This window comes from Micropterus salmoides, unplaced genomic scaffold (assembly GCF_014851395.1).
Source record: "Micropterus salmoides isolate LMB-PRFRI ecotype aquatic unplaced genomic scaffold, ASM1485139v1 Ms_hic_scaffold_14, whole genome shotgun sequence".
Taxonomy (NCBI): domain Eukaryota; kingdom Metazoa; phylum Chordata; class Actinopteri; order Centrarchiformes; family Centrarchidae; genus Micropterus; species Micropterus salmoides.
The window spans coordinates 14,375,511-14,399,193 of record NW_024040485.1 but is presented as its reverse complement, the minus strand read 5'-3'; the positions used below and the strand labels follow the sequence as shown (position 1 = coordinate 14,399,193).

At 39.4% G+C, this 23,683-nt stretch overlaps 1 protein-coding gene across 15 annotated transcripts; it reads left to right on the top strand.

Moving 5' to 3' along the window:
• The first annotated feature begins 1,027 nt into the window (after positions 1-1,027).
• dtna (dystrobrevin, alpha) lies at positions 1,028-22,493 on the top strand. 15 transcript variants are annotated; one of them, XM_038717859.1, is made up of 24 exons: positions 1,028-1,253; positions 5,722-5,789; positions 6,552-6,632; positions 6,726-6,939; positions 7,268-7,353; positions 7,867-8,021; positions 8,132-8,237; positions 8,735-8,901; positions 9,094-9,218; positions 9,816-9,824; positions 10,274-10,357; positions 10,598-10,678; positions 13,256-13,351; positions 14,476-14,557; positions 14,891-14,985; positions 16,863-16,976; positions 17,192-17,288; positions 18,416-18,439; positions 19,062-19,221; positions 19,323-19,412; positions 19,494-19,593; positions 20,008-20,125; positions 20,299-20,337; positions 21,339-22,493. In XM_038717859.1, exons 2-23 carry the CDS (start codon positions 5,723-5,725, stop codon positions 20,314-20,316), a joined length of 2,169 nt encoding a protein of 722 aa, XP_038573787.1. In that variant the 5' UTR covers positions 1,028-1,253; position 5,722; the 3' UTR covers positions 20,317-20,337; positions 21,339-22,493. The 15 variants fall into 15 exon arrangements, with proteins under 15 accessions (XP_038573787.1, XP_038573785.1, XP_038573783.1 ...); XM_038717857.1 differs by lacking the exon at positions 1,028-1,253 and adding an exon at positions 2,715-2,871 and having other exon boundaries at positions 10,610-10,678; XM_038717855.1 differs by lacking the exon at positions 1,028-1,253 and adding an exon at positions 2,715-2,871.
• The last annotated feature ends 1,190 nt before the right edge of the window (positions 22,494-23,683 follow it).

Here is a 23,683-nt window from a genome sequence, read left to right as displayed (position 1 = left end):
GGATTTCGCTGATGTACTTCATGTAGGCAGTGCCCCGCCCACTATAGAAATCTCAGAGCAAATAAAACTTTTTACATGTCAACCAGTGTTGTAGCAACAATTCAAGATCAGTATTTGAGTTCTATAAAGCTCCAAACTAATTTGGCCCATTTTAGCTGATTTCACCCCTAGAACTATTAACACATGCATACTAGGCCTAACAGATAACAATTGTAAATCCTATAAGCCTACTGTAGCCTAATGATAGATGTATGTATGTATTTATGATATATTTTACTCAAAAGACAGTTATCCAAACTTAAAATCCAAATAACATGTGTTTATATTCTTTATTATTATTTTTTATTATTTCTATTTGGAGTCTCCTGGACAGCAATTGTTTTTTTTTTTTTAGATATAGGCCACAGCAGCCATAGCTATGCAATTGCCCCACGAGGCCTACTACAAAGTAATGAAAATAATTTGGACGATTCTTGAGAGCAAGTGTTACACAAGAGTTGGAGAGCTAAAGAAACTCCAAAGCAGACTAGCTTATGTGCAAAATATAGGCTACACAGATGCATTTTCCTTTTTTAATTGTCAATCTTATGATTACTTTATTTAGGACTATTAGCATTATGTTGGGGTCACAACTTAAAAAAATAAATTATCTAGGAATATATTCAGTGTTTTACAATCTAAATTGTTCAATCACATAGTCTACCGATCTATTGACTGTTCAAGAAACATCTTGAAGACATCTTGTTTTTTTTTACGGAAATGTAGCATAGGGTAATTATTTTTGATGAACCCTGTTTTCATTCACAAAGATGTAGCCTCGTGAATCTCGATGACGTCATCTTACTAAAGCTGCAAAAATGCTCACACCAGCGAATGAACGCGTCTTTGCATGACCACCTCCACGAAAATATATAGTGTAGTTTATTATTTTTTTCTCTCGTTGTCCCCTTTTGCATCAAACACACATTTTGCAGCCGAAGCACACTGACGCAAGCGAAGAGATTCCGCATTACGTCACCGCGAAGGCCACATACTGGAGGCAAATGCTGCCCGTGCACTGCTCAGCCAGTACGCTACCCGAAAATTTCCACCGCACAGGCTTTCCAGAAGAGCGGCACAAGAACGGCCGCTTCGTGCGGTGATGCAGCAACCTACACCAAAGAAACCCTGATCGCACTACAGGACACGACCGGCTGTCGGATTGCTGGATGGAAAACAGTGATGTTGCATGACATGCCTCGGAATAAATTCTGGTAAGTCTTGTGCAAGTGCGCCTGCTGCAGCTGCTGGAGGGTGGCAAGCAGCAGCGGGAGGAGCGACCTTAACCTACTTTGTCACTCTGGGTGAAATGAGTTTCCCCGATCAACTTACAGCGATAAAAAACAAGGATGTGCGAGGATAAAAACATAAGGAAGGGACTCGTATAAGCATGCAGATATTTCTGTAACAATGAGACCTTTTGTCTCTCGTGCACACAGGTGTATCTGGCGTGACAGGTGATGGCTGAGCTGAGAATGTACAGTAAGGTGCCTGTTGCCTTACTCGCTGCCCTTTTACCTTTGGCCAGTATGGCTGTGGTGGAATTTTGATGGTTTTCTTGATGTCAAGAGAGCAACGTGCCCAGGAGTACATCTCTATTCAAGCTTGTGATTGAAATGCAAATGTAATTCTGCGCTGGCTATCATGTCACACATTTGCACAGGCAGCCTCTATATCCATTTGCTCTACATTACTTTTTTTGATACTTCAACAAATGTACCTGTTGTAGTTTGTGCAAATAACTCCAAAACAGTGTTGTAAACAAAACCACAGCACCAGCAGCAACCCATAAATTTGTAGCCGCACTCTCTTTTAACATCGTGGTCCCAAAGTTTTGGCCTTTTTGCAGCTGAAACCATGGTGATCATCAGCGGGGGGACAGCGAGCAGAGGGGCCCTCCAGCAGACATCACTGGCTGGTACCAGACAGGAAGAGAGAACTGGTTCACCTCCTAAACAGCAATTACAACACTAAAACACAACATCTCGGGCTTTGCTGACTGATTAACCTTAGGTTGGCGGTGCAGCTTATTTATTCCCGTCAGGAGATGGGATTCGGATGCCAGTGTAGTTTATAGTCTCGTGATGTAAAAATAACTCTGGCCAATCAGTGGTAACAGCTGCGATGTACTGTAACAAGCTGGCCAGACACAGATTGCTCTGTAACTCAAGTAAGTGCTTGTGTTTGGAAATGTTGCATGATAATCTGTTCCAAGTACATTAAGGAGGGCATACATTAACAGCGCTGTCCACTATGTTTTACTGGGCTGCTACAGAAATAGACTAACAATGTAAATAACTGACTAATAAGGCATATCTTTTTGTTGCTGGCCTGACATGTCATTGAATATTTGGCCAACAGAAATCCATGCAGCATTAAAAAAATAGAGTGAGTCATTACTGGGAGACCCTTGCTTTGCTTTTGGCAGTGCTTAGCCCCACCAGTCTCTCTGCAATGTCAATGGTTTACAATGATTTGCTCTTTTAAGGGCAGTTATTTTCTAATGCTGCCAGCGTGACAGTGCCATAGAGAAAGAGTAATGTTGGCTGGGCACATGCCAGGAATGAGGTTTGGGGTCTGCAACTAGAGAGCCAGTAAAGCTGTACAAGAATGTGGAGCCTTCTTATTTGTAGTTAAAGATAGAGGCAGGACAGGCTGTATCCTAGCTGACAGTTTCTAATTTCAGATGTATTCAGTCAGCCCTGTTGTAATGTTCCCTTGTTAGAAAGAACTTTGCGTTGTGGACAATTGTTTCTAGAAGGAGAACTTGGCTTTGAAGTAACTCAGAGCTCAGGCAAGGGAAAGGATTACGACCATGGTGCTTTATGAAAGGTATGTTGATCATCTTGCTCCCTTCACCATCGCACGATTTGTATTGGCTGTGCTGGTTTTAATATCTGCACTTGCATTAGATTGTATCAATCTCAGTTATTTCTGAGACTGGAAACAGACCGCAGAAGGTCACATAGCTGGCACTCAGGATGTGTTTGCTTGTGATATGGAAAGGATATCAGTGTTAATCTATAAAATAGTATATATATGTACACTTTTTCATTCACTCACTGCTTAAGTGATGAATGGGCTTGCATATCCATTACTTTCAAGATGACACTGGCTGTCAGTGGCGGCCTGACTGTGTGAACATCTAAAACAGATGATGAAACAGCCATTTATTATTTGTGTTTTTGCAGGCTTGTCATTTGCAACATTGCTTTATAATATGAACCCTAAAATGCAGATGATTTCATTCTTATGTAGATGTTCTGTTCTGTCTTGTCATGATAATATACCATTAATAATTAGTTATTACCATTTTTTCTGTTGAAGCTCATACTGCTATGCTGTGAGGTAATACTACACTTGATTCTGTAATTCCAGGTTAACTTATTAGCTTAATCATTTCCCTCTTAAACTGGATTTCAAAGATTTATAAAGCTCCATAAATGACTGCCTAAACTGACTGGATTCTGAAGAAGGATATCAAGGGGGGAAGCATGATGTTGTTTGCTTTTTAACACTAGGTGAATTCTAATTTCCACACCATGGGTCTCTGCAGCATAATATCTGGGTCTACCAATTACTGTCAAAGTAATTTGAAATACCATGCCTGAATGATTGTCTTGCAGAAAAAGTGGTTTCAAGTCACTCGCCCAAGAAGTGCCACTGTGCTCTCGACTATCATCCCACTGAGCGTTATTATATCATAAAAAGATATTTACCAGGGAAAAAAAACTTTTCTCTACAAACTTTGCTTGACTGCAGTGGGAGGTGTAGTGTGTGTATGTGTGTGTGGAGGGGTGACTAGCACTATGTTTTTACGAACGGAGCGGCTGGGATCTTTGCTGCCATGGCAACAAACCACATGACTAGGTGTATTAGATTGCCTCGGACAGTGTGCAGTGAGGCATGGTTTGAGCACTCTCTCTGCTGCTCTGCCCCCTTTGAATGTCTTGTCCTTGTCTTACTTAAGTTTTTCTGTGCCCCCCCTCACATTTCTGATGGGCACTGTAGTGTGCTACATTCAATTTGCAAATCTACTTTATTTTTTATTTTTTTTACGAAAAAAGTGAGGTCATTGTCTAATGACCAAAGCTGAGATTTATCTACCATGAGGTCCTGATTTAAAAGTAATTGTGGGGCCCTATTCATAGTTTACAGTCACGTGGCATGCGCGGTGACCTCAAGGGCAAAACAACAGACCAAACATAGCGGCTCACACTGGACTCTCTCCTGTTTTCCTTGGAATGTGACGTCACCTGAAAACTATGAATTGCCCCCCCTCTCCCATTTTTATTTAATAATACATTCAATTAAGCATACGTTTATTTAGGAAGGCCTTATTATTTCAAGCTAGATTTGAGGAAGGACCCCAAGATTAGGTAATAATGCAGGTGTTTTCCTAAGGCCCCTATCATTTAGTAGTGCTTAGAGGGGCATATAGTAATACTCCTTGCAGTCATTGCAGCCGGTTCACAGCCGCCGGCTGAAGCCATCTACTGCACAGATTCCAAAACCTTATACCTACTTGTCATTTCAACTCCAAAATGTATGAAAATGGGACCATGGTTTAAAAATACAGAATTACCCTTTAAACCCGGGTAGGCATTTTATTTTATTTTTGTTACATTTGCTGAAATTCTTTTTAAATGTTGACGAGACATGTGACAACAATCAAATGCTCTGAGAGAAAAATATCTGTGGCTGTCACGGGACTGTAATAAGAATGACCAACCATTTCGTTGGCTTGGCTGGGCTAGGCCTACTTGTCTGTCTAACTACCTGTACCTGCCTGTTCACTCAATGCATATAAAAATTTGTTTTGGGGGAGTGGCTTTGAAGGCAAGCCTAAAGGGAAGGTGTGGGATTTGTTTGGTCAGGCACTTTCAAAATCTAGTTTCTCGCTGGTATCTCCAACGTTGCTACTGCAGCTTACGGAACCCTTTTCGCAGCTCATGGAGGTAAAGTTATCTCAATAATCTTGCTGGCTACAACTGATAAAATCTGCTAATGACAGTTGTCATATAAACCTGAAAAAATTATGGTTGCCAGGAAAAATAAGAAGCTGCATTTGTCTGCTTAACTTTGAAGGTTAAGTTTTAAATCTGCCACCGTTATCACTGTAAAATGCATATGTGCTGAGTGAGAATAGAAAGCTTGAAAGGCATTGCGACAGTAATTAAGGTGGGCGGGTCTTAGTGACCAGTTATTTGCCACACAGAAAACCTGGAGCCTTTGAGCACATTGAAGGTCTGAGGCCCCCTGCAGCTGCCCGCTTTGCCTGGTTATTAATCTAGCTTTGGTAATTGCTAGTAAAACATTACATAACAGTGTTTACTTGATGACAGCTGTTCATAAGTATTCCTAGGGGAGAGTTTCAATATGTAAACGTTAAGAATGTTTTTACATGAGTTTCATCATTTCAAATGCACATAATGTTATTACAGTATGTCTACTATGTTAACCAAGTGGTGAGTGATTCCAGTGAGTGATTTATACACAATAGTGCAACCAATGTTTTGTGATGCTTCTGTTCTAGATCAGTTTAGAAGTTGTTTTAAACAGAATAAAGCTGAAAGCTTTATTAGGAGCATATTCACTGATTGAAAATGCCTTAATTGGGACTGTTTCTGTTAAAAGTAGGGGTATACAGGATCTCACATAACTTTCTCTCTTCTTGATCAGAATGATTGAAGACATCGGTTGGAGCGGTGACAATATGGCAGATAGAAGGCAACTGTTTGTCGAGATGAGTAAGTGCCCAGGGCTACAGCTCAGCGTGATCTATGCTGGACTGTTTTACTCACTGACAATAAAAATTCTTCACTGTGACTTTCATGTAAAACAAATATCATGAAGATCAAGTGTCCCCACTAGAATCAACCAGATTGATTTTAACACTGACACCAGCGTGATGTCTTACAAATTACTCAGTGTGAAGGAACACTGCCATGGAGACCCAAAGTGTCCAGTATGGGATAAATAAATAGGACATTATGAAGTTAAAAATTATATAAATAAATGCAATATAAACATAATACAACCATGGAATTGCAAAATCATGAATATAATAAATTAATAAACTATTCTTTGGGTTCACACTAGAAAATGGCAAAAATAAGCGTCAAAGTCAGTACGCATAGTAATAGACACATCACATTTTCACATTGTGAAAAAAGTGAATTCCAAATGTTATAAATATTTCACTTTTGAAAAAGGACGATGGAAGATTAAATAAAAATGATCTACAATTAACTCTCTTATTGTGAAAAAAAGCAGGATGAAAAAATATATTTATTTGGTACATATTTTGGTATTATTTCACAAAATAATCTATATCATAATATATACATTGTCTGTTTTTATTCATATGATTACTTATTTCATAGTGTCATTTATTTATCTGATATTGAATACTTTGGGCCTCCATACACTCTCCCTCCAGGGTTCCACATTATCTATGAACTATCACTGACATTTACAATGTTATTTAATAACGAGTCATTCTTCCTCAGGGGCTCAAGATTTGGATTCCATACGATTATCGACATACAGAACAGCATGCAAACTCAGATTTCTGCAAAAGAGATGCAATTGTGAGTATGATGCAGTGTATGTTTAACTACACTCAGTATGCTCATACTCCTCCTTATCAAGATGTTTGAACAGTTTTCCTGTTTGCTTTCCAGTGCATTTGGTTGACATTTGGAATGTCATCGAGGCTTTCCGAGAGAATGGCATCAACACCATGGACCTCAACGCTGACCTCTCTGTGGCTCGTCTAGAAGTGGTACTGTCCACCATTTTTTACCAGCTGAACAAGCGCATGCCCACCACCCACCAGATCAGCGTGGAGCAGTCCATCAGCCTGCTGCTCAACTTCCTGCTGGCAGCCTATGACCCGTGAGTAACATGTCATATGACAGTCGGCGGCTGAATGTGTACTTTCACGTCTGAGGTTTTGACGCAAGCTAACATAGTGTGAAATGTGACTGTGAAGTGTCTGCCAAAGTGGGACTATTTGCTTTCATACTATCACAACATGCTTGTGTAGAGTGTATAGTATTAGAGATGTTAAAAGCCAAGCTAAACCGTTTTTAAGACAATATAACTCAAGTTTGCCTTGAAAGGTTTTGCCTTTTAGAGTTTAGAGTTCATTGCATTTTTGGCCTCAACCGCTCTGTTTAAAATGATTAATGATCATAATGTAAAATATATTTGCTCCTTTTAGGGAAGGCCATGGCAAGATATCTGTCTTTGTTGTGAAGATGGCCCTAGCAACCATCTGTGGAGGGAAAATACTCGATAAATTAAGATGTAAGCAGCACAACAAATACTTGTTTTACTTTAAATTATGAAAAATGAAATTAAAATCAACCATTTTACCCGTTATAAATCAGCTAATTGTCTTTGTAAAGTTCATGCAATTTCTAGTCTAAGTAATGTACTGCTTTGGAATTTATTATACAAAATTATTAGTGTCTGTACTACCTGTATCTCTGTCTGCTTAGCCTTTTCTTCCTAAAGAAGAAGCAGTACTGGCCCAGCTCTTCATGGCTGGGAGAAGTCATTATTCATTATCTGAAGGATAGGGTTTATTACATAATCTACAAAAACCGTGGGAGCAGTCGCAGTGGCTCGTGAAGTGAAAAAAGGAGGGCTGTAATGCTGGTGTATTGTAACAATTGATTTTAATAACTGCTTTACTTTACTTTGTTTTCACAAATAAGTGGGATAATTGTATTGTGCAGTGCTGTAATTAGCCGACTGTGGTGGCAACTGACAATTAGCTTCATTAATTTGTATAATGTCTCCCCGCATTGTTCCCAGACATTTTTTCTCAGATATCAGATTCTGCTGGAATAATGGTGCACTTGCAGTTTGACCAATTTCTGAGGGAGGTTCTCAAATTACCCATGGCGGTTTTTGAGGGACCTTCTTTTGGTTACACCGAACAAGCTGCAAGAACATGCTTTGCACAGCAGGTGAAGTTTAATTAACCACAGCGTACAATACAAGCAAAGTGTTTAGCGTTGACGTTGTGGGGGAGTTTTCCTGTTGAATCTCACCTCTCCTCTGCACTGATCGTCAACAGAAAAAGGTCTCCCTCAATACATTCCTCGATACGTTGATGTCAGACCCGCCTCCTCAGTGTCTGGTGTGGTTACCGCTCATGCATCGGCTCGCCAACGTGGAGAACGGTAAGACGCCACACAGAATATTTATAAAACTTGAACGATTCCAGGGCTGGGAGGATGTAAAGTTCAGCTTTGCATCATAATCTTGAGTCACCGCACACACAATCAGCCAAGTGGACATATACACACAACTCCAGTGAAGATGACCCATAGGGACCTGACACCCTATGTATGAGTGTGTGTGCTTGTGCGTATTTGTGATGCGCTCATTATCACAAGTCACCTCCATGTGAGCAAGAGAAACACTGTCACATCCTTACACATATCCAGCATGCTGCCGTTGTACTGCTTTGTGCATTTTTCGTTTAAAATGAAATTAATGTTGTCATCAGAATAGACTCAATAGCACATCTGTCTGTAAATTAATTAAAATGAATCCTCTTCTCTTTGCAATGTGCAAAATATCTGGGTTTACAATCACAGCTGTTGGTGCGCATGTGTTTGTCCATCTGCATGCGTGTGTGTGTGTGTGCGTCTGATCCCTCCTCTCCTCCCTGCAGTCTTTCACCCGGTCGAGTGCTCCTACTGCCATACTGAGAGTATGATGGGCTTCCGCTACCGCTGCCAGCAATGTCATAATTACCAGCTCTGTCAGGACTGCTTCTGGAGGGGGCATGCCAGCGGTTCCCATAGCAACCAGCACCAAATGAAGGAGTATACATCATGGGTAAGCGAAGGAGAGGGGCGGGCTAAGGAAGGTGTGTCTCCATTTGACCAGTCATTGTGGCTATTTCCGTTCTGCTTCCCCACAATGCGAGGATGCTAAATGTAGCTTGCTGTGATGATGCCATGTGTTTTGAAAAGAAACAAGTGTCCTCAAGTCCCCACAATTGGCACCTCACTTCTGTGCTTCTCCCAGAAATCCCCTGCTAAGAAGTTATCCCATGCCCTCAGTAAGTCACTGAGCTGTGCGTCCAGCAGAGAGCCTCTTCACCCCATGTTTCCTGAAATGCCTGAGAAACCTCTCAACCTAGCTCACATTGTGTAAGTTCATCTTCTTGCATCTTTTTTCTTGTGTGTTGCTGTAGTCCTGCAGTCAGAGAGTTGCATTCTTGTCATTATTCAAAATGTTTGATTTCCTCCCTCAGCTGATAATTATCTTGTTGTTGCCTCGAAGTCTGAAGTGATTCCAGTCAATCTCTTGGGTCAACTGATCAATGAGGCTTAATTATAGCCTTGGGAATGATTTTGATGTGCAACGCTGCTTCTGCCTTTTCCTTGGCTTGACTGATGTTTTGTGTTGTTTTATAAATAATGAAACAAAAGCCTACACAAACACAGACTTTGTAGCACTCTGGTGCTATTCATTAAAAGCTAAATCATGTTTAGGGACATAATGTTACCTCTTTTGCAAAAATCACCCCTCTTACTTTATTCTTTTACCTTGTTGTTACTTATTGGCTGAAATATCCAGATACCGATATGTCTGTTGTAAGCTAATATCTGCCAGTAATATAGTCCTTTGGTAAATTTATTGAGAAGTCTTGTTTGTTGTGGGTCTTCTCTCTGCATTTAATGTAGTCTCTGCACTGCTGGGCTAATTGTAACAAATTATTTTCATTCCTTTTTTTGTTTCCTCAGAGATACGTGGTGAGTTTACTTTAATTATTTAACACGTCACAAAATGTGTCTTTGTACATTTTTGTTACTGTAGATTGGAGTCCTTTGTATTGTCCTAATCATATACAGTATTGTCAAGTCCCATCCTCCCTAGTGTACTGACAGTCAACTGTTAATTTCTCTCTGAACACTTTCTGTGTTTGTTGATTCACGGATTCATTCCTCCACTCATTACATGTTTTCAGTGTTTACCACACCCTACATAACTAATCATATCTGACTTCGTTGCCATGTTATGATATATGTACCGCAGGACATCTACCAAAATGGAAATTCAAAGATTATAAGATTGCAGGAAATCTGCAAGATTGAAAAAATGAAAGACAAAAGAAAAGGGCAGGAGCATTTACTGTCTCTTTAACATTAGAAGAAAACAGCCTTGCCACTTTTGGATTAAAAAACATTTGTTTCCTGTCCAGGCCACCGAGACCAGTGAACTTCACCAATGACTACTCACTCTCCCACTCCATGCCTACATCAGGGAACCCTTACTCCACCAAAAAGTGAGTACAACAGCCATGACAATGGATGTCCTGGATTTTACAGCAGATCTTTTCATTTTGCCATGCTCCCTAAAGGCCCCATGCCCTGTATACTCTGTGACCCACACTGCCTTTATTTTCTTGCCTTCATTTTGCAAAGTATGTGTAGTTGTGTGTGTGTGTGTGTGTGTGTGTGTGTGAACATTTGTATATTACCGTGCTTTTTTTTCCTTTATGGTTTCTCGTGCTGAATGTAAATAGCTTGCCTTACAGCAAGAATAATGATGTTGAGCAAAGAAAGCTCTTGACTGGGGCTGCTCCACATCTGTTGAAAGGCAGAGGGTAAGTGACACAGGTGTGCATAAGAGAATGCCTTTGTTGCTCAAATGCATGTGTGAACTAAAATAGTTAATAATCATAGGGCATAAACTAGAGTGCTTATCGACCAAAGGAAATTATTAGTGAACTACTTTTCTTATAGAAGGGTTTACGTTGTTGTACTCGAGGGGCTATTTCAAAGACACTAGATGAAGCATGCATCATAAACATCAGTGGTAATTCTCTCTTACAATATTTTCATTTACATAATGGGAAATACTAACTGTCTCTAATATGAGCTGTTGAATATTACCCTCAATCACCCATGAAATGGGATTAACTTGTTTTTTCTGTTGCTATATATGTTGCATTTCAGAACATAAAGTATTCTGATCCTGATTTCTCTAGTAAAAGGCCATTGAGCTCATCTGCACCTGCACTCGATGAGTAAAGTGTTTCTTTAGGGAACACTACTCCCTTTCATAACTCTTATAGAAAAACATACAGATGTGATGAGTGAGTGGCGTTCTTCAGGTTCTCTATGTGCATGTCAGAGCATCTGAAATTGTGGTTAATGTTTGCACTGACTGAGACCATATCAGTAAAACAGGGCTTTCAGGTGATGTGCGCTCTGGAGGTTGACTGCCTAGCTTTTGCACAGCAATGACGGAGAATACCTGATTACATTCCTAAACTTATGACGAGAGTTTTGACTTTAAACAGCTGGAATATACAGTTAATGGGGCATTCTGGTAATTTAATACTTTTAGAGTGGTCAAAACAAAACAGAGCTATGCCAAGATATTCTGACTTTTAGTTTCTATAATGTTGGTCACGCTTGAAAAACCCTGGACCCTACACTTCCCATAATGCAACACAATAAGCTTCCTAACATGTAAATGACAACATCTTTCAAACTTCATGTGTAATGCAGGCTGTCTCTTAAAGCACTGCACTAACCAATATGTGTAATATGAAAGGTGTTGCTTGTAGTGGCAAACCCACACTCTTTTGTTTTCATGGCCTATAAATAAACTCTGATAAACTACTATCTGCTCAGCACCAACTACATAATACCTGGAGCAAACAAACAAAGCTGGTGACTTGCTGATGAATATGGTGGAACATTTAGCTGCCAAAGAGCCCAGGTATTTACCTCGGGAGTTATTGGAGAAGCAAAACAGAGGTAAAAGAAGAGTGATTACTGAACATTCATCAGGTTCACAGTTGCTCAATATCTGCTGGATGTGTAAAAAAGCAGCTGTTTGGTAACATGTAAGCCATAATCATAATCATCAACCAAATCAGCAAAATATGCCTAAATGAATACTGCTTTTTGTAATCACAAAGCCCAACCCGAGATCACTCAAGTGATTTCATTTTTTTCCAGAGCGCCAGAAGACATTGCTGTTTCACAAGCTGAGTAGAGCTCCCGCTAACTTGGAGTGTACACTTGATGGAGTGGCCCTTTGATCATTTTGACTAAATTAATAGTTATTTTGAACATTCAGCTACCAGTCAAAACTGCATACTGACCTCATATGGTTGGCTACTATGTGTTAACAACAAGCTAATAACATTAGGTAGATTTATTTTTGTGCTTAGATAATATCAGCTCTGCTAAACATTAGCTTGTTGCTAGCGATACTATCCATTATTATTCATTTAGCAGACGCTTTTATCCAAAGCAACTTGCAATTGCTATACATGTCAGAGGTCGCACACCTCTGGAGCAACTAACTGTCTTGCTCAAGGACACGTTGGTGGATGGGTCACAGTGGTTGTTTGAACCCCCGGTTTCTCACACCAAAGGCAGGTGTCTTATCCATTGCACCATCACTACCCCTATATATATTATAAAGTCAAAATGCAGTAGCTGGTAGTTGATTAATTAGCTTGTTAGCTTGCTGGTTAACAAACCAAAATGATAATTTGTCAGGTTAACTGACAACAACTTGAAATGTTTTAGAGCTAAGATTCAATTAAACAATTAGAACGGTTTAACCTAAATTTGGAAACTACCAGACTATACATTTATTTTTATTGTATTTTTTTCTGAATGGATTGACTGTGCATTTCTTTGTTGCTGTTTCGAGACATTTTATGGTCGATGCTAATTCTACACTGACCCTCCATAATGACAGAATGAATGGTTGCTATAGGAGTTTGTGATGCAGGTGGAAAGCCTGTATAAATATAGGAGATACAAAAGACTGTACAGTGTGTATGCTTGACATATCTTAGGGGGTAGATTGTTTGACTCAAAAATAATGACTATCAGTACTTTTGATAACAGAGGACTGAGCGATTGATGCTTGTAGAATGTAAACAGTGCATGTAGCCTGTAGAGTCTTTTTCGCTGGGCATGTCCTTAATCGTGCTCCAAGCTTTCATCAGTGGTGTTCCTCCCAAATATAATATGGCCTTGTTTCTCTCTAGCCACCCATGAATGGCTGCTTTTCAGCGACTCTCCTCCTCTTTTCCTTTGTTGCGTTTTCTCCTTTTCTCTCTCTGCTTCCTCTCCACTGTCTTTCCCTGTCCCTCTATTGTCACCTGTGTAATGTAATGTTTTATGTTTTGTGAAACCCTGCACTGTTCCAGGTTGAACTACAACCTTGATGTTGCTGATAGACTTGCTGACGAACATGCTCTGATTGGCCTCTATGTGAATCTACTCCAAAACAACCCCAAAACCTGGTTAGTTGGTGTGGTGCTAGTGTCAGTGGAAACTATGTGCTCTGCTGAACTGCCACCTCGCAGTCCTTCCCCTAACCCATCCTTATGCTGAGTGTGTTACAGCCTTAACGCTGCATGCTGTCAGTTTTACAGACTGTTTACCTTGACCTTTTTTTCTTTTGTCAAGGCATTTGTATTATTCAGCAGCAATAGTTGTTTTTGACTGATTTGTGTCAGTCAGAAACAACCAAAATGGAATCAAAGTTTGTTTCTACCTAGAAACCGGTACAGATTTGATTCCAAAGTGAAATGACGTTTTTCAAATTTAAGTCCTTAAAAGACCTATTGCATGTTTTGTTATCTTTTACAAATTGGTAAAAGAAAAAAGGTAAATTGTATAACTCCTAGTTACCACTAGTTAATTTGTACCAAATACTTTGAACACTTTTTAATACAGTTATTTTCTCCGACTTGACTATTATTATTATTATTAACCAATAGAATTATAAATTAAGGGAATCTCTAAAATGAGTTTGCACTGTTTGGTCTGAAAATTGTGTGTACATTTTTAAAAATAAAACTGAGGTGTAAAGTGACTGGTTTGTATTTGATCACTGGGAATAGTCTCTCCTCTTTGGGGCATTTTTGCTTATTTCTTCTCTTACAAACAAACGGATGCCTGTATTTTCTGTGTGCACTAATATGCTTGTTTGTGTGTTTTAATGCTGGTTGCAATGCAATGTCATCCATCATGTTTGCCCCCCCCCCCCATATCCTCCGTACTGCTTTTACTGTATGTGTGCTTGCATATACATATACAACCATATTTTTATGGTATTAAAGATCAGATTGTGTAAGTAACACTTCTGGACTTTAAATACAGAGTGAATGATTACTTCACCTCTGCTTTTATACAGTAACCCAACTTTATTCCTGCTTTAGTGGTTTTACACAATTAGCTTAGCATGATTACTTGGGGCCTCTGCTGTGAAACGTATGAAGCTTTCCTGCCGAAGAACTAATCTGACTCCTGAACAAACTAAACTTGAATGTTTGCATTTTTTTCCCTGCATAGTTTATATCTGCATAGCAGCCTAGTAACTGTTTAATGTTGTGACTCCCATCTCTATTTTCCTCATGATCAGTTTGCTGGAGAGCAGTAACCATCAAGATGAAGAGCACAGTCTCATCGCCCGCTATGCTGCTAGACTGGCTGCTGATGCTGCGGTGAGAGAGATATATAAGAAATTTATTGCACACAGTATCATACCATCTTTCATCGTTCACTGCTAAAAATCTGTCCTTGGTGAGAAGAAGGTTTAACGTTCGCTGCTACCCATACCTTCAGGGGTTTCACTCCTTTTTATTGCTAAGATGATGAAGGTGATGATCATTTCTAACCAGACCCTTATGCCTGTTTATGTTCTGATCAGGTCTTTATGGATGGTTGGTGACTTGACTGTTTTGTTCTCCCTGTGAGATTTGAGATAAGGTAGTGGATGACATCATCCAGAGGTAAAGCCGGTTCACGTGATGTCTCTTGCTTGGTTTCACCGACAGGCTCAACAGCAGAGGGTCCCCACAGACCTCCCCTGCTCTCTGGATGCCAACAAACAGCAGAGGCAGCTCATTGCCGAGCTCGAGAGCAAAAACAGGTTAGGGATGACTGCTTTAGTGATACGGTTCTGTTCTGTTCTTTTCTTTTCTTTTCGTTGTCTCCTCTCCTTTTTTTAACTCTTCAACAATAAACTCACCTTGAGAACTGAGGGGTTCTTGGTCTGACAGAATAAACAGACCTTAGTGTTATTAGTAGAAACTTTCATTATTATACATTTCTTTACCAAATATTAACATTTTTGAGGAGGTAACTAACTGCATGTAGCAGTATACAAAATAGGCCTATGTATATTCAAGGCAATTTATTTGTATAGCATTTTTCAGACAGTGTCAAATTCCAAGTAGCCTACCTTACAAATTGCTTAAAAATAGTAAACTAGGGTAAGACAGAAAATAAAAGCAGTTAAAAAGACTTCATCATTGTAAGTAACAGCAAATTTAACATTAAATTAGATGAATAAATAATACTGAATAATATAACCAAGAGAAGAAAAGAAGAGTAGACGTCTTTCACCAACACTGCCTTGGGCGGATACTGAGGATACGTTACTTCGACCACATAACCAAGGAGGAGGTCCTTAGGTCCAAGTTAAGCGAGATCATCGCACGAATCCTGAAGAAGGCGTTTCGCTGGGTTCCACCTGAAGGCCGACGCCACGACTGACCTGGCTGGCGGCGGACCTTCATCAGTGACCTCAAGGCCCTCAACGTCTCCTGGGATGAGGCCGAAGAACTGCTGACCGCGATCGATGGAGAACCCTTGTTGCCCACTAGCTAGCTTGTTTGGAAAAGAAGAAGAAAAAGAAGAATATAACCAAAGTGGAGACAGAAGTTCAATTATAGGCAACACTGAAGAAGTACGTAGATTTAAATGCACCTATAATTAATACTTTTATATAAATAATGTATCTCATGACCACTTGTATATGACAGGGGTCACTTGTGGCGAGGAACCCACAGAGAATTAGTACTCTGCTGTTACCTGTCACACTGTGATGCCTTACAGGGACACTTGAGCCATTGCTTACGTTATTAGTATCACTTGTGGTTTTGCTACCATGACAAGGCAAAATAAATGTTGTGAAAAAGGTCCATAGCATCTTTCACCTCATTGTTTTGTTTTCCAGCCTGCATCTTCACTGTTTTACTGTTTTGGACCCCCTCTCCCATAGCAACATTTTTGGGCACAGCAGACGCATGTGTACTAACCTTTCGAGCATTAAACGGTTAACAAATAGCTGGTGAACATAGTGGAGCGTTTAACAGCTAAAGAGTTAGATATGGTCATTTGCAGTTGGTAGAGACCAGACCAAAAACAGCTGAAAGAGAGTGAATATTGAACATAAAATGGTCAGGTGGACACAAACTAATGTTACTCCACATCTGCTGGACTTGTAAATAACCAAGCTTCACAGCCTGTTCCGCTGCCCCCATGTGGCCAAAATAAAATGTGTTTTGCTTGTTGTTTTGCATGTTAAGATCAGTGGTTCTAAGACTTTTTGACATCAAAGACCCCTAAACTGACACAAATTAACCCACAGACCCCCTTTGATAAGATTAGATGTTTTATTACAGAAAGTGTTTAAAACCCATGACCAAAATAGTCATATATTCTGCCATTGTGTTACTTATGGATGGAATTAAAGTGATATAAATTATTCCCCTTTTTGCTGGGGTCCCCCTAGAACCCCCTCAAGGACCCCTGGTACTCCCTGGACCCCACTTTGGGACCACTGGTTTAGACTGTCAAATGACAGGGCCTACAGTAAGATCATCTGGGAGGTTATTCCAAATTTGTGCATATAGTATGGCCTAGTAATGCAGCTTCCCTGTAATTTGTGTTGACCTATGGTCATACAGCCATGTCTGAAATATAACCTTGTGTTGTAATTGCATATGTTTGTGCATGTCATAGAGAAATCCTACAGGAAATCCAGCGGCTGCGCCTTCAGCATGAGGAGGCCTCCCAGCCACCACCTGACAAGGGTCAGCAGAACCCCACTCTGCTGGCTGAGCTACGACTTCTCAGGTAACTCCGCCTGCTTTAATCTTTCACTGTGCAGTGCGTTTATAACAGACATTTTTGCTTAGGCTGCAATAAAACGTACATAATTGTAATTGCTTTTTACTTGACAAATGAACAGCGTATGTTAGAGTCTACAGATGCTCATACACATTTTCCATTTTGCTATTGACGTGACATTATGGTATCATCACATTGTACAACTTCTCTCCTCCTGTTAGGCAACGCAAAGATGAGCTAGAACAAAGAATGTCTACTCTGCAGGAGAGTCGCAGGGAACTCATGGTGCAGCTGGAGCAGCTAATGATGCTTCTCAAGGTAGTACAGACGTGCCTTTCATCTCCTTGACTTCACAGCACTCAAATACAGAATGCAGTTAAGATGCCTTCATGATTACTGAGCGAACACAGGGTGTTTCCTGTGGGGAACGATAAGGTTGTGGTAATTTAGTTTCTAGTTTGCTTCCTGACCAGAATCAGTTCTATTCTGCAGCTAATGTTTGCATGTTTATATAAAACTACATGGTAAGGTAACTTGTATTTTTTGTTTCTTATTTTGAGGCAGGTGGTAAGCAATATGGCCAGATGATGAATTTCCCTTGTAGAACAATTACTCCCAGCTGTGGGCGATCACTCCAGCTAACATAAAGCAAACACTGCACTTTGCAGATGAGGAAATGTGTGCATTACCCAACATGTCCAATAGATGGCGCACATCTTTTAGTAGTCAAGCTTTGTTGAGGCCTTATATGTCATTGTTTTGACTGTAAAAATAAAAAGTACAGGAAATTCACATGTATATTTTAAGATTTATAGCTATAGATAAAACATCTGGTTTTGTGGGATTCTCACCAGATAATTTTTTTATATATATACTGGCCTGTTCCAATATTTCTAAATATCATTGATGTAATCAAACCTTTAACAGCATCCGCAAAATGTGTTATCTAGTTGGTGTCTAATGTTAGTCTTGCTCCTGTCTGTCAATTAATAAGTGACAGCAAGCTCCAAAGATGTGTTTTGGTATTTGTTAATATAATAAACACTGTTTATTTATACATTTGCATCATCACAAAATTCACTGTATATTTTTGTAAATCATTAATGTCCTGATCAATGAGTTCAGGATATTGAGTTTGGGATTATGCTCCATCACACCTTACAAGACAACATGTCTACCCCCTCTCTAAGGAGGATAGCCTTAAGTGTGACAACAAGACAGGAGATCCTCAAAGCCTACATAACTAACTAACATAACATACTGTCTTAAGTGGGGAGGATATAAATCTAACTAGCCTAAAACGATCAGTGTTAATCCATTAAACTTGCATGAGAAAGACATATGCTTGTCACGTCCTAGAGGAAATACTGATTGGATTTCTATTTTTTGAAATACACAATGTAACTTGGCTGGTGTTTCATGAGCCATAAAATGTTGTTTTCCAGCTGGAGGAGGAATGCAAACAAGGTGTAAGTGTGAAAACTGTGAAGTAAAAAGAGACTGAAACTACACTCGGATTTAAAATTATTGCATGCATGTTTGAAATACTTTGCTGTTGTCGGGTGAAAACTTTGTATCTACACAATTCAAACTTGTAAAGATTAAGAGATGAAAGTACTGTAAATATTCAGCTTATCTGAAATTTGGAGATACATGGTGTTCTCCAGACAGCACCAACTTGTGGTTTGGTCTGTGGTAATAATTTTAGACAGAAAAATGTGTATAACAGCATGTTGAGAATTTGGAAAATACTGATAATTCAGCTTAATTACTCCTCATACTGTACATTTCTAGCATGTGTGGAATGTAAGTTATTGTTACTTATAAAGCTATTGTGGTGTCGACTTAAAACAATGGTTGAATTGTTTGTAGCTGTTTTTGTCGTTTGAATTAAGATTCTTTGCTGTGGTTTGAGCTCCGAAAATGAGAAGAGTTATTTGTTGCATTGCTTGTGGAAGGTTTGCTTTGATAAGAAACCTTTTGATCCAGATAATATCATATTCTTCTTAGACCGTTTCATTACAGCATGGCTTTTGACGATGTCAACACAGCGGCACTAGTTAACACTAAAACGGTTTGTATTTGTTGCAGACTCAGGGTCCCGGCTCTCCTCGCTCTTCCCCGAGCCACACCATCAGCCGGCCGATCCCCACACCAATCCACTCGGACTCTGCCGGCACGACCCCGACTCACACACCTCAGGACTCACTCATGGGCGTGGGAGGGGATGTTCAGGAGGCCTTTGCTCAGGGTAACACAGTCACATACAGAAGTATACATTTGCTTATGGACATGTGTCCAAAGAATGGCTCGAAGCTGCATGTAATCCTATTTTAAAACTTTTTTTTAAAGGTCCAAGGAGAAATCTGAGAAATGACTTACTCATTGCTGCTGACTCCATCACCAACACAATGTCATCACTGGTTAAGGAACTCAATTCAGGTAAAATTGAACCAAAATGAAGCTCTTTTGTTGTCTGAGTTTTTACACAACAGCTGTTTTAAAATGACTTTTTTTCCACAGAGGGTGGAAGTGAGACTGAGAGCACTGTGGATTCAGACTTTGGACGTGTTGACCTATTGGCCACAACTTCTTCAGATCCCTTCTTCACATATAAACCAAGGTACGAAGACTGCATATCTTGACCTGATATAGCTTCAAATGGCTCATCACCATTTTGTTCCTGTCAAAATCCCCCCTTCAAATTCAAAACCCTTTTTATTTAGTCTCTTCTTCTACGCTTTCTCAGCTCATCCATTGTCACTGCTTAACCTGAGAAACTGTTTTACTGACAGTTTATTTGCTCTGTTGCCAGCTTTCCCTGAAGTGTTTCTTTGTGTCATACTGGCATATAGACCAGTTCATCTCCTACATCTCTATAAACCACTGATTTGAATAAAATATAATGGTTATTATGAGAAATTACAAATTGGTGGGCCTGCAGCTTCAAAGCTTTGTATTAAATTGTGTTACTTTAGTGTTTAGGTACACTTCCGATCTTGTGTGTGGTTTTAAACTGCCTGTTAATCTGTTGAAGAAGTGCCAGCGCTGCAGAGGCGGAGAGCTTTGAAAACGATCTGGAGCAGCAGCTGGAGGACGAGCTCACGTTGGAGGAGCTTATGAAGCACAGGCAGGACCCAGACAAAGCGTGCATGGTGAGTTCTAGCTTTCCAAGACTGTAAGGAAGGAGAAGGGGGCATATTGTGCGTTTTGAATCATTAAATTACTCATTGTCAATACATACCCCTTAACCTGCTGTGTGTGTGTGTGTGTGTGTGTGTGTGTGTGTGTGTGTGTGTGTTTTGGTGGCGTTCATACTGTGGTACAGGTGACGCTGCAGCAGTGACTGTGTTAGTCCAGGCAACTGGTGAGTATCTGCAACTGTCAGTCTGACGGCTGAGACTTTTTTTTATCAATGCTTTAGGTGTTTGGCCTTTTATTCCTTTTAAAGTATGTTTACATGTGTATTAGTATCCTGGTTTTGAGTGTAATCCTAATTTTGATCGTTTTTGGGATTTGCATGACATGTATGTGTAATGTGATTCTAGCATTATTCAGGTTTCTGATGACTTAAGAGTTTCAAGGAAATATGGTCAAACATTGAAAGGAGCCACTGAAACTTAAAAGTTATTAAAAAGTCTTATGTTATAGTCTGGATGTGGATAATCAAGCTCTATTTTCAAATGATCTGTATGTAAACATACTTATCTGGCCTTTGCTTTACATGTTGAGCACTTCCATTACAGTTAGTTAGTGTTGTAGTACTCAAGACCGGTCTTGGTCTTGAGACCGGTCTTAAGACCACTTTTTGATGGTCTTGGTCTCGTCTCGGACTCGACTGCATTTGTACTTGGTCTTGTCTCGGTCTCGGACATTGAGGACTCCGGATTTTATTTCAAGACCAGTCAAGACCATAACTTTGGGAATATCAATAAATTGCTTTTGCATTGACTGATTTATTTGTTAACATCCTAACTTTAATTGGATGTAAAACATTTTGCTTGAAATGCAACCAATAACCCTAATTAAAAATGTGTTGTTACCCTTGACGACTGTCACCCCTCCCTGCAATACAATACTTACATTGATTTCAGCTCTTAGTGTTTGTATGTGGGTGTTTTAATGGGAATGTGGATCTTTTAGATCAATGTGTACCTATGATCTCGTTCCACATTTCATGTAATGTGGGGAACTGGTCTTGGTCTTGACTCGGTCTCACCCTCCCTCGGTCTTGGTCTCGACTGGTCTCAGCCCCTAAAAGTCTTGGTCTTGTCTCAGTCTCGATAAACTCTGGTCTTGGTCTTGGTCTCAGTTTGGGCTGTCTTGACTACAAAACTACTGTTAGTACATGTTCTGTATTCCTAACAGGTGAGCAATATGAAAAGCAACAATAGTAGAAGACACTGGAGGAGACAACACTGGGCTGACGTTACAGAGAACTGAAGATACGAAGAATTTAAGTTCCAACCACAGAATACATTTACGTAAAGATATATTTTTTAACCAACCGCATATTTAAAGTTATACTGTGAGCTGATGTAAAGAGATTAATTGGTGATGTGTCTATTATACCACAGGTGCCATAAAAACCACATAACTTTGGGGAATTATTTCTTAATTTTTAGCCTTTTTACATGAGTTGTCAAGCAAATGTACAACTACACTGTTAGGGTGGCAAACTGAAACGTTTCTGAAAATAATGAGGTTAAAGTGTTGGACTTGAAGTTATAGATGATAAAATTTGCAATATTTTGTAAATGTATAACTCCGACAGATTTTACCACTATTCCATAGATTTCTTACTGTTGCTGTTGAGTGGCTTTTGTATTGTTTTTTGACTTGGTTTTTTTGGAGCAGGCCGATCAGATAAGTTTGTTTTATTTGATACATTAGTAATCATAATGCACACTGCCTTAGCTGATTGGATGACCTCTCAGCAGAGCTTTTTCAAACTGTCAATGCAGCATGTAGCAAAACAGCAGCAATGCTAGTTGCCTTCACTGGACAAATGAGGCTAAGCTCATTAAATCTAATGCTGAGAAGTGATTTTATCTGCAGAGGGATTTGTTCTGCAAACGTATGACGATATATAAATTGTTTATTAAATATAAGCTATAGATGGATTGGTTCTAATATCTGAATGTGTTGGTGAAAACGATGTAACACAGAGACTTCCAAATCACTCAAATTCAAAGGTTTACACTGGTAAGGGCATTGAACAAATTTTGTTTACTAAGTAGTTTATGAATTAAGGTTAGACCACGGATCATTTGCCATTGTTCCATGTGTTAGCGTCAGTGCTCTCACACACACACATCTCTGTGTGACTTGCACACAAACATACACACTCTTGATGTATTTTATGAGTGTGCGTGAAACTTTACTCAGTCACTTTGGGAAAAGTGGCAAGCCAATCTAAAATCATAAATGTGTGAAATATATCTAGTTTGATTTTTGGGCAAGTTCATAGCAGTGATTTTGCATGGTGGTGATGCATAATAAAGTGTTGACACAATATCACAATTTTTGCCTATGAACTCCTTTTTTTCTTTCTTTTTCCATTCCAGAACGGCACACTTCAATTGGTTTGGTTTGGCAGTGCACATTTATTATCTGTCATAAATGCACTGTTGGCTGCCCTCAACCTATTGTCTATAATTCATCACATAGACCCACCATCTGAGGTAACATAAAAGCAGCCATCCAGCACTGAATCTCATAGTGAATATTAGGAGGGAGAATGTCGCTCCCAGGCAATGTTATCAGCATATGAGTTCATTATTATTATTATTATTATTATTATTATTATTATTATTATCATCAGCACTTTTTAAAGACATCCGCACAAGCCTGTCCTTTCAACATTTAAAGTGACAGCATCCATCCCCAGGTATTTGCCTAACACCACAGTTTTCCCACAATACATCCTTTCTTTATCTGGTCTATGTTCAGTCTACTTTATCAGCATAGTTAGCAAAGTAGCCATAATAGTGATGAATTTTATACAAAGCTTCTTCCAAATATTGTTTGTCTCTTATCAAGTGCATGGCTGCACCCTGGTGTTAAAACATGTGTAATGCAGGTTTATTTAATCAAAGATGCGAACTTTGTGCATTGTATTTCCCTCTGTGAAAAACAGTGTTGCTCTTTGCCTAGAATTATAATTGGTGATTTAAAAAAAAACAACCCACAATTTTCAGATATTCAATTTAAGATAATTTAAAACAGAGACGGCAAACCTTCACATTTGAGAAGCTCCAACGAGATTTGTTTTGTTTTGCCATTTTTGGTTGATAAAATTACTTTTACAATGAATCTACTGTCAGAATTGTTACCAATTAGTTTTCAGCGGATCTGTTGAACGACTAATGGATTAAGTGAAACAGAAGCACATTGCACATTGCGATGTTTTACTAATTTACTAGAAATTTTTAAATTTAAAGTTTTATTAGAAAAATATTTCATTTATATAAAAAATAGAGATGGTGGTGTATTGAGTGAAATCTGCGTCGAATAAATATGTATTAATAGGAAAAGAAAGTGATGTGACACAGACTGACAAGACGGAAAGCTGCATGATGTTCTGAATGATCAACGCATCAAGACGCGATTGGTCAAAGTCGCAACAGATGTCGCTGGCGGGCCAATCAGCTGCAACGCCGGTGAAGTGCTGTCCAATCAGCTGGCCGCCCTCAGCTCCTCGTCTAGTGAGA